Raw genomic sequence first — 12,500 nt, 5'->3', positions numbered from 1 at the left:
AAACTAACGTTTCAAAGCTGTCCAAAAGTGACAGTTTACATGCATCAGCTGCTGACCGGAAATTTTCAGCATTCTCCTTGCGCATACAAGCAAAGCATCATGGGTAATTTTGCGTTCCAAGAAAAAGGTCCACTATAGTTGTTATAGCTGTACAAATTCATAAAGGCTGAAGAGATGCACAAGATATTTATTTTTATTCTAGTATAATAGTACTGTTTTTTAAAACTTGCACTTGGAGGCCCCCCCAAGATGCTGTTGCAGTGTAAATGATAAGCCAAGATGTGGAGAAACACAAAAGCACAAGCTGACTCACCGTTGGACCCTCAGGACCGGACGGACCTTCCACCAGCATTCCCTACAGGACGAGCATAAAAACACAAACATCAAAATCACAGTAAAAACAACACAAACACAAGAGCTCAAGTGTGAGAACACCTCCATCTGTGTTTGTATTGAGTGTGAGTGTGTCTATGTGAGTATGTGTATGCGCATGTGTATATTTTTTTGTGTATGACTGTGAGGGTGTATGTGTGTGTGTCTATCTGTGTTTGTATGATGCAGGGGTGGGCAAACTCGGTCCTGGAGGGCCGGTGTCCTATATAGTTTAGCTCCAACACTAATTAAACACCCCTGAACATGCTGATTAGTGTCTTCAAGATCACTAGAAATCTATAAGCAGGTGTGTGTGTGTGTGTGTGATTAGAGTTGGAGCTAAACTGTGCAGGACACCCGCCCTCCAGGACCGAGTTTGCCCACCCCTGATTTGGATGTGTCTGAGGCAGCGAGGGTGAATAATGGGTCAGTGAGTATGTGTGTGTTTGTGTGTGTCTGTGCATGTGTGTGAATATGTGTATGCTGTATGCGTGTTTCTGAATCATGAGAGACTAAAGCACAGCTGACTGAACATTCCAGAGCTCAGCAGAACACAGCCAAACGAACAACTATAACCATAGCAACAAAATCATGAAACAGATGATAATTAAACACTGACAGCCAATCAGAATCCACCCAGCTTTAAAAAGTGGGAGGATTTATATTTTACACTTATATTTAAGAATTATAACCAACATTAACTGATTGTTAAACATGTTGCATTTGTTGTTTAAGATGTAATAATCCAGCACAATATTGCTTTGTGTCAGATAAATAATTAATAAAATAATTACTTTCAGATATACATATATATAGTGAGATTGACACCTACAAAAATTTTTGATAAATTAATTTATTCAAAAACAAAATATTTTTATAACTTTTATCATTTTTATAACTTCTAAAGCGAGAGTATTTTTATTTAATTTAGCTTCACTTTTAGCCATTCCAGTACTTAATATATATATATATATATATATATATATATATACACAACAGTTCTGCCTGGATCTTGAATCTGAGAAGCTGTGCGATATTCAGACAATATAATGTACTTTTGAGGCTTTTTTAATCGAGAATGTAGTTGTTTAGATTGCAACTATACAGTTTATTTATAAGGATAGTGCCTATTTTAAAATATTTATAATTTCTGAGAAACAGAGCATCGGTGGCGATTACTCCGCCATACTGAGTAGACCAAAGACAGTTAATGTTGTCTATCCCCAAGATTGCGACAGGACCGCATAATAAGCCCTTAGAAAATTAAACAGCTTAATTTCTAACTACAGCTGATCAAATCTTTATTAAACTGGTAAGTGACTTTCTAAGTCGTTCTTTGTCTTTTGCATGTTGTAGTGCTGGATTTATACCATATAATTGTAGTGTATTGAGTGTGAGACGGGACTCGCATATCAGGAATATGTGTTGCGTTGGCAGAAAGAAAGAAGAAATGCCTGCATGTGTTCAGCAAGATTTTATTAATCGCAAACACAACAGCAATCTGGTAGTGATTGCGCTGCTTTTTTCGGGGTTAATTATTGTGATCTCCCGATTGCAACAGAGAAATACTGTAGACTGTAATACTGTAACTTAGGGAGATATCCCTGTAGATGGATGGTATTTCAGGTCACGTTAAGCCCTATAATTTTAAAGTGTGAGCAAAATCAGCTGTTTTGTCATCACTTTAGATATTACGCTAGAGAATCATTCAAATACTAGCTATTTGAAGTGACGTTGGTGAATTAGTAACAGCTTCTGCTGTTTTGACGTCAGCTGCATATGTGAATGAATGGCAGAAAAAATTAGTTCCTAATACAAAAGAGTTTTTAGACTCCGTATAATAAATATATCAAAACAAACTTTTATTTTGGATGCAATTGATCGCGATTAATCTTTACCCAGCACTAATTTGCTTGTGATATAACAGTATGCAATATTATTCTCTCTCTATCTCTCCCTCTCTCTCTCCCTACCCCCCTCTCGCTTTCTCTTTTTTTACAACACATTAGTTAACAAAAATGTCTGCTTAACTTCTAAATGCTTGAATGAATTGCTGATTTTTTTACTAAATATTTCCAATAAAAAGCAAACTAATAAGCAACACGTGACGCTGTTTAATTTTATTCTGTAAAATAACATTCACCACATACAGTATATGCTGCATGTAAAAGATTCCATCACAGGAAAAAACTTCTTTTTACAGATGTTGTGCAAATCCAGTGTGATCAGAATCAGGACATAAAAACTGCTTCATCTGGAAGTCATCGGTCAGGATCAATTACTGGTCAAAATATGCTTGTATGAGCTGCATCATAACCACAATAATGTCATTATATCATGCAGATCACATTACAGACCAAAGCAACGATCATTAGAAACAGAGAGCTGGTAAAACAAGTGTGTTTATTGTCAGATGTTGCTGTACTGTGGTGTTTTTTTTTTTAAACATGATGTTAGTCTCGTGATGTCCTGAAGTGTTTACATGCTAACATTGTTTTGATGCATTTCTTACATGCTACAAAAAACCACCACAGACATAGTGTGTGTGTGTGTGTGTGTGTGTGTGTGTGTGTGTGTGTGTGTGTGTGTGTGTGTGTGTGTGTGTGTGTGTGTGTGTGTGTGTGTGTGTGTGTGTGTGTGTGTGTTGTACTTGTTTTTATATCCCGATGGGGACTTGGATGCACACAGACTCATGGTCACTGTGAAGACCAATATTAAGGAATCCATGAGTAATCATGATTATAAATGAATTAATTAAATAATTATATTATTTATTTATTTATTTTTGACTGGATTATCTGTTTTAGTTAAATTAAAGATTATTAAAGAATTTTTAACAAGATAACAATATTTTGGTTGTTGTTGTATTACTTATTTGGTAATGTAGTTGTCTTTTGTCAAATTTATAATATTATAAGTATTGTAACATCTCTTATAAGTCTTGTAATATATATAAATATAAATATAGCCTAACTTTCCCAGCGGGCACAGGACGGCAACATAATGCCAGGTTGACGTTGTACCAACATTGTGGGAACATTGCATTTTGTTTGGAAATAAAATTGGGGTGGACGTCAGGTCGACGTCAGTGTTCAACGTCCAACCTAAAATCAACCTAATATTATTTTCTAATGATGTTACAGCTTGATTGTGTACGGATATTACCACTATGACGTCTAACTGATGTTATATTTAATTGACATAACCTCAAAAAAAATGTCAGTGTCAATATTATGTTGATTTAAGGTGGCCATTACCACTATGACGTCTAGCAGATGTTGGATTTTGATGCCCATACTTGACGAATTAATGTCAGTATTTGACATCAATATGACGTTGGTTTAAGATGTTGGCTCAACGTTGGATTTTGGTTACTTTCCAACACAACCTAAAATCAACCAAATACCAACATCTAATAATGTTACAGCTTGACGTTTTATGGCCATTACCACTATGACATCTATCAGATGTTAGATTTTGATTGCTATATCTGACGAAAAAATGTCAGTGTCAATATGACGTTGGTTTAGGATGTTGGCTACATGTCTGATATTGGTCACTTTCCAACACAACCTAAAATCAACCAAATATCAACGTCTAATGATTTTACAGCTTGATATTGTGTGGCCATTACGGCTATGGCGTTTATCAGATGTTGGATTTTCGTTGCCATGCCTGATGAATAAATGTCAGTATTTGACCACAATATTATGCTGTTTTAAGATGGATTTTGGTTACTTCCTAACACAACCTAAAATCAACCAAATATCAATGTCTACTGATGTTACAGCTTCACGGTGCGTGGCCATTGCCACTATGACGTCTAGCAGATGTTGGATTTTAATTGCTATATCTGACGAATAAATGTCAGTGTCAATATAACGTTGGTTTAATATGTTGGCTCAATGTTGGATTTTGGTCACTTTCCAACACAACCTAAAACCAACCAAATATCAACATCTAAGGATGTTACAGCTTAACGTTGCGTGGCCATTACCACTATGACGTCTAGCATATTTTGGATTTTGATGGCCCTACATGACGAATAAATGTCAGTATTTGACGTCAATATGACGTTGTTTTAAGATGTTGGCTCGACGTTGGATTTTGGTTACTTTTCAAAACAACTTAAAATCAATTAAATATCAACATCTAATGACGTTACAGCTTGACATAGTGTGGCCGTTACCACTATGACTTCTATCAGATGTTGGATTATGATTGCTATATCTGACAAATAAATGTCAGTGACAATATGATGTTGGTTTAAGATGTTGGCTCGACATTGAATTTTGGTCATTTTTCAACACAACCTAAAATCAACCAAATATCAATGTCTAATTATGTTACAGCTTCACGTTGCGTGGCCATTACCACTATGACATCTAGCAGATGTTGGATTTTAATGGCCAAAAATGACGAATTAATGTCAATATTTGACGTCAATATTACATTGGTTTAAGATGTTTGCTCGACGTTGGATTTTGGTTACTTTCCAACACAACCTAAAATCAACCAAATATCAACATCTAATGATGTTACAGCTTGACGTGGTGTGGCCGTTACCACTATGACATCTATCAGATGTTGGATTATGATTGCTATATTTGACAAATAAATATCAGTGACAATATGACGTTAGGTTAAAATGTTGGCTCAACATTGAATTTTGGTCATTTTCAAACACAATCTAAAATCAACCAAATATCAACATCATTTGATGTTATTGGACGTCAATATTATGTTGTTCTTGGATGCTGGTTAGACATTGATTTTTGGTCACCTGACGTCATGACCTATGTCTAACTTAACATTAACGTCTTATGACAATGTGTGCCTGCTGGGTTTGTACATTAGTTTTAGTCATTTTAGTTTCACTAACATTTATATTTCATTACATAAATATGTAAAATTCATCCTAGACCATTTAAATCTATGTCAGTCCATTAAATGTGATTCAAAAATATTAGACTCCAGCATACTTTTGTTATATTTTCAAAATATTTTATAGAACAGACAATATTTGGTTGTTTGATAAGCAAATTTGTTCTCTTTTTTTCTGACTGATTTTCTCGGCACAAATGCCTATGAGTAAATTCAAAAATGGATTAGAGTACAAGACAAAGGTTTTCTAAGTTGTGCTACTTTTAAAATGCCCCATTAATTCAGTTTTTTCTTGTTATTTTTTTGTAACTGTGAACATTTGAGAATTTGTTTAGTGTACTTACTTCTGAATAAGATATAAAGCCACACTTTCCCTGAGATCTGGCTGTGTATCAGGTTAGTTCAAGTCTCTTTCATCAGCCTGAGGTTCATTCACAATAAGCGCAGATGTCTTGAAGTGTTCAGAATCTCGTGCTGAGAGGCTGATTTCTGTTTTAAAGCTCACAGCTGTTTGACATCAAGAGCCACGTGAGCAGCAAAGATCTTTTCCATCATGCAAATATAATAGTCAGACTTTGTAAGGTGAACACATCTGCAAATCTCAGACATTGACCAGAGTCTGTAATAGGAGCGACTCCCTGCTCTTTGAATTGATTAAAGTGAATCAGTAATATAATTATTTTTATTATAATTAAGTATTAATATTAATAATGGTGTAATATCAATAGTAATAATGGAAAAATACAATGACACAAACCAAACACATCTTTTCTAGCTTCTCTGTCAGTGAACATGCTTGTTTTTCAATGTTGTGAATATTATTTATTTATTTATTTATTATGAATTTGTATGTATTTGTTTATTTGTTTGTATTTAAATTAACTAATTAATTTATTTATTGTTGTTTATATTCAATTTTTTATTTTGTACTATTATGTTTTTTTTCCACTGTTGCCATCACAGAATACTTTTTTCATCAAGAACTTTTGTTTTATTTCATAAATTATTTGTTTGTTTGTTTGTTTGTTTGTTTGTTTGTTTGTTTGTTTGTTTGTTTGTTTGTTTGTTTTGATCATTTATTCATTTTTATATTTATTTACTTATTTATTTTTATTTATTTATTTGTTTATTTTTTATTTTTTTTATTCATTCATTCATCCATTCTAATTATTTTTATTAGTTTACTCATTTATATTATTTTAATTAACAGTATTTATTTATTTATTTATTTATTTACTTACTTATTTATTTATTTATTTATTTATTGTTGTTTATGTTTAATTTTTATTTTTTATTATTATGTTTTTTCCATTGTTGCCATCACAGAAAAAAAACATCAAGAACTTTTGTATTATTTATTTATTTATTTATTTATTTGTTTGTTTGTTTATTTATTCATTCATTTTATATGTTTATTTATTCATTCATTAATTCATTCATTCATTCATTCTTATTTTTGTTTTTTTATTCATTCATTTATTTATTTTATTTTAATTAACAATATTTATTTGTTTATTTATTTTTTTATTTATTGTTGTTGTTTATATAAAAATTGTATTTTGTATTATTATGTTTTTCCATTCTTGCCATCACCGACTATTTTTTCATCCAGAACTTTTGTATTATTTATTTATTTATTTATTTATTTATTTATTTATTCATTCATTCATTTTTATAATTTTTTTTGTTTATTTAAATATTTGTTTTTGTATTTTAATAAACAGTACTTATTTATTTATTTTGCTGTGTTTTAATGTTTTTATTTTGTATTATTGCGTTCTTTTAAATTGAATATTACTTTTTTCATCAAGAACTTTTGCAATATTTGCAGTCATTTTATTATGACTTTGAATGCTAAATATCAGCTTAGTATTCATCTTGAAACAACTTTAGTATTTATTTATTTTATTTTTAATACATTTTTATTTATTTAATTTATTCATTTTGAATATATGTTGATGTATTTTGTATTATTATTACTTTGAATGCTAAATACTAGTTAAATGCCATCAATATTATTCTGGTTGTCATTGTTGCTTATACACATTCTGGGTATTTCCATTTCTGATTTTTTGAATCCACATTACTCTGAGGTCCTGTTTACTTTGGTATTAACATGGAGACTTCAGACATGTTCTCTTGTGTTCAGATTTCCTTGAGACCTCATATTTTTCATGCTTATAGAGAATAGAGCTGTTTTTTTTTTTTTGTGGCAGTTTGAACACTTTTTACCACTTAGGCATATACACTATCAAATCAATCCAATTTAATCTTTTTTCTTCACACAAATGTTGGAAGTTTTTATCCAACTCAAAATACTGTGTGTAATCAAACTGACAATAACTTATTAATAAACTATTTAATTAATAAACGTTCAAACTTGTAATTAAATGCATTTAATACCTGGATGAATGTGAATAACTTGAAGGATTCAAGACCAAACTTGGATGCTTCCCTTTGATTTTGTGTCAAAAAAATGTTTGTTGAAATGCCAATCACCTCAGGAAAATATGAAAAATGCTTTTAACTTCTCTCGTACTGTATATCTTGTTCACTTTGTACCTAATATATGCTGTATATATTAAAGAGAATACCATTTTAGTGCATATAAATATTGCTGTTGAAGTCTATAATATTTTTACAAAATTTTATTCAGTAAGGATTAATTCAATTGTGTTTAAGAAATGAATACATTTTATTTGATGAAGAAATATATGTTAATATTTAAATGTAAAACTTATCTTGTAATAAGTTTTCAAAATGTTACTAATTTTCAAAAATAAAAACAACTTACTTTCCATCACTCTTTTCAAAAACATATACAATATGTACAGTATATTACAGTAAAGATGACTTACGGGTTCAATGATGGCCGGCTCGCCTTTCTGCCCTTTCTCTCCTCTCAGACCATCCACCTGTGGAAACCCAAACTCCATTTAATTAAGTCCAAATCAGTGTATTTCAGTCTAAACACAATGTGGATTATAAACATATACAGTCAAGCTGGAAACTATTCATACCCCTGGAAAAGTCTGATTTAAAGTTACTTTGCATGTTTTTTGGGTACCGGAAATGACACAGGCTTCTCCAACAAGATAATATGATTACACAAGAGGGATCAATGTAGGAAAAAAGAATTTCTTTAAGTAAAAAATATTTCTTTAAGTAACTTTAAGTCAACATTTGCCTGGGGTCTGAATAATTTTAGGTTTGACTATATAGATATAAGTCACAGATATGGTAACAAATGTGTAAATAGTGTGACTTTCCAATCCTGTATGATACAACATGAGGAATCATATTCAAAAGAGTTTCAACAACAAGCATATGCATAATAATTATTGCTGGATAAATATTGCTCACGATAAATCACATCTAAAACAAATGTTTGTTTTGACATAATATACTGTGCATATTGATTATGTATATATAAATACACACATGCATGTATATATTTAAGAAAATGGTTGTTTATATATTTAGATATAACATACAGTTGCATTTAGAGTTATTAAACCCCCTTTGATTTTTTTTTATCTTTTTTAAATATTTCCCAAATGATGTTTAACAGAGCAAGGAAATTTTCACAGTATGTCTGATAATATTTTTTCTTCTGGAGAAAGTCTTATTTGTTTTATTTCGGCTAGAATAAAAGCAGTTTTTAATTTTTTAAAAGCCACTTTAAGGTCAAAATTATTAGCCCCTTTAAGCTATATATTTTTTTCAATAGTCTACAAAACAAACCATCATTATACAATAACTTGCCTAATTACCCTAACCTGCCTAGTTAACCCAGTTAAATGTCCCTCAAAGCAGTATAGAAGTGTCTTGAAAAATATCTAGTCAAATATTATTTACTGTGATCATGGCAAAGATAAAATAAATCAGTTATTAGACATTAGTTATTAAAACTATCATGTTTAGAAATGTGTTGATAAAAATCTGCTCTCTGTTAAACAGGAATTTGGGAAAAAATAAACAGGCGGGGGTGAATAATTCTGGGGGGCTAATAATTCTGAGTTTAAACATTATAGCTTTAAAAGTCTGTCAAGGTCAGTGCACAAAGGTCTATCTCACACTCCCACATACTTGCACACACCCACACACACTATATACCATACAACAATATAATTTTTATCTAGAACCTAAGCTTTTTTTTGCACTGCAACTAATGATCAACAGTAGAATGAGTACATTGTGCATCTTCCCAACAGGCAAAACCAGCATGTCAGTGTCATGGATGTTTCCATCCAGTCTGAGATGATTTTGAGTCTTGATTTGGTTTCAGCAAATGGAATGATTTTTTTGTGACAAATTTTATTTCGACACATATTTTGAGAATATGCTTTGGAATTTAAAACAAAATTCAACAATACACTCTGGGCAAATTGACTACCCTTTCTTTATGTTAGTGTTTTGCCCCATTGACTTCCATTATAATGACATTTTTTGATTGCAAATCCATGACACCATCCCAGCAGGCATACAACATCAAAAGACATTAATATTAGGTTAGATTTAGGTCATGACATCGGGTGACCAAAATTCAATGTCTAGCCAGCGTCTAAGAACAACGTTGTTTTGATGCTCTATAATGACGTCAAATTACGCTGATCTTTGGTTGGTTTTAGGTTGTGTTGGAAAATGACCAAAATCTAACGTCTGATAGATGTCATGGTGATGACGTCCACAAAAACGTCAAGGTGTAATCTGATTAGACGTTGGTATTTGGTTGATTTTAGGTTTAGGTTGATTTTTTGTTTGGAAATGAACATCGGGTTGACGTCAGAACCCAACCTGGTTTTCATTTCCAAACAAAATTCAACGTCCCCACGACGCTGGATATGTTGGGGTACAACGTCAATATGACATCATATTGATGTCCTGTGCCTGCAGGGATATAATCATGCATTCTTGATCGTTGCTGGTTTCGCTTGTTGGGAAGAGGTTTAATTTACACATTTTTACTGTTGATCATCAGTTGTAGTGCAAAAAAAGCTTGGGTTCTTGATAAAAATTATTATTAATATTATTATTAATAATATTAATATTATTAATATTGTTGTATGTAGTATAGTGTGTGTGTGTGGGCGTGTGCAAGTGAGAGAGACCTTTGTGCACTGACCTTGATATGTTTGAGAAATAAAAGTAAGCATGTGAGCTCTCAGAACATAGTAAACATGGTAAGTGTATTTCTACACAGACACTGTAATCTGCTGTTTTCCTCCATAGCACAGGCCGATCTAAAGGGTTAATGCAGCCAACTGATGACCAACAGTAAAAATAAAAGGTTTTAACTCTTCCAAACAGGGTGAAAAACAACAACCATAAACACATGGTTATTTGGTGTCATGGCTTTGCAATCAAAAAATCTGGCTATGATGGAGGTCAATGGGGCAAAAACAGCCACCAACATAACAAAAGGGTAGTAAATTTGAGCAGTGCACAAGGGTAAACATATTTTTTAAATATTGAAAGATTCTATAGCATTTCCTCCAAAATGCAGCAATATTTATTGTTATTACATTCTGTTATAAATGAACAAGTCATTCCAACCTTGAATGACATTGAGTAAACAATCACAAAATTTGTCATAGTCAAGGTCATCTGTAGAATTATTGTAAACACAACCACCCTTACCTGTCCATAGATTTCATCGGTCTCGGCAGGAAGTGCTTTATCACCATCGGTGTACAAATCATCGTAATCGTACATCTTCTCCAGCTCAGCATCGGTGTAATCCGTGATGGACTCCTCTTTAAATTTGTCGATATCGATTGATTCTGCTTCTCCACCGATGCCTCCCTGTCCACCCGTGGCAACAGACCCTGCCCCCGCGCTAGCCCCTGCACTGCTGGTTCCGCCCCCAATGGAGCCACTTGAAGAAACAGACCCGCCTCCAACAGAAACAGACCCGCCTCCAACTGACACAGACCCGCCCCCAATGGACACAGATCCACCCCCGACAGACACTGAGGTGCTGGAGCTGCTGCTGCCTCCTCCTACAGTATAATCTCCTTCTCCGTATCCTTCTCCGTATCCCTCGCCGTAGGACAGATCATAACTCTCGCCATACTGGGCATCATCATAACCGCCGCCTCCACCAACCTGCATGGACAGACAAACAGAGATGGTTTGTTAAAAGAATAGCATAAAATAAAATAAACAAATAAAATAGAGTGGAATGAAATAGAATTAAATTTAATTAAATAATAAAATAAAAATGCACAAATAAAATACAAAAATAAAATGCACAAAATACAGAAATAAAATAAAATAAAACAAAACAAATAAAAAATAAAAAAACAAAATAAAATAAAATACACAAAAAACAAAAAATACACAAACAAAATACAAAAATAAAATAAAATATAAAAAAATACATAAATAAAATACAAAAATACACAAATAAAATACAAAAATCTATAAAATAAAAGCAAATTAAACATATAAACAAAATAAAAAATAAAATAAAATACAAAAATAAAATAAAATAATGTTAAATAATATAAAATAAAATATAATAATAAAATACAAAATAATTTTTTTAAATAAAAATAATAAAATAATAAAATAAAATGCACAACTAAAATAAAAAAAAATAAAAAAATAAAATACATTAATAAAATAAAATACAAAAAGAAAATAAAAATAAAAAAGCTAAATAAAATAAAATACACAAATAGAATACAAAAATAAAATAAAACTCACAAATAAAATACAAAAATAAAATAAAACAAATACAAACACAAAATAAAGTAAAACAAAACAAAATACAAAAATAAAAGTAAAATACACAACTTAAACAAAATAAAATAAAATACACAAACAAAATACAAACATTAAATGAAATGAAATGAAATGATATGAAATGAAATGAAATGAAATGAAATGAAATTAAATTTTTGTATTTTGTTTGTGTATTTTATTTTATTTTGTTTTAGTTGTGTATTTTACTTTTATTTTTGTATTTTGTTTTGTTTTACTTTATTTTGTTTTTGTATTTGTGTTTGTATTTGTACATTTTTGGATTTTTTGAGACATTATTTTTAACATAATAAAACACATTTATTTATTTTTTTAAGAACATTCATCATTTTCATTAAAACAATTTAGCCAATTTTATTGTCCTAAAAATAGTATATTATATGTTTTTCAAAATGTACAGACTGGATTTTATGAATAAACAACATATTTTTAATAATTATTACATTAGTTGGAAAGAAATGTTTCCATAGCAAAAG

The 12,500-nt window shown here is 31.2% G+C and overlaps 1 protein-coding gene across 3 annotated transcripts in view; it reads right to left on the bottom strand.

Moving 5' to 3' along the window:
• Nucleotides 1-12,500, bottom strand: part of col5a1 (procollagen, type V, alpha 1) — a 219,573-nt gene that overhangs the window by 92,514 nt on the left and 114,559 nt on the right. For all 3 annotated transcript variants that reach the window (XR_015519911.1, XM_087300581.1, XM_087300582.1), the window contains exons 8-10: nucleotides 10,897-11,364; nucleotides 8,115-8,171; nucleotides 314-355 (exon numbers count right to left, since the gene is read on the bottom strand). Coding sequence is in view for 2 of the 3 variants with exons in the window: in XM_087300581.1 (XP_087156707.1) it covers nucleotides 314-355; nucleotides 8,115-8,171; nucleotides 10,897-11,364 (567 nt within the window). In the remaining variant the exon portion in view is untranslated. The remainder of the gene's footprint in view (nucleotides 1-313; nucleotides 356-8,114; nucleotides 8,172-10,896; nucleotides 11,365-12,500) is intronic.

The sequence above is a fragment of the Danio rerio genome, chromosome 21 (assembly GCF_052040795.2).
Source record: "Danio rerio strain M-AB ecotype USA chromosome 21, GRCz13ab, whole genome shotgun sequence".
Lineage (NCBI taxonomy): Eukaryota > Metazoa > Chordata > Actinopteri > Cypriniformes > Danionidae > Danio > Danio rerio.
This window is presented reverse-complemented; position numbering and strand designations above follow the sequence as displayed.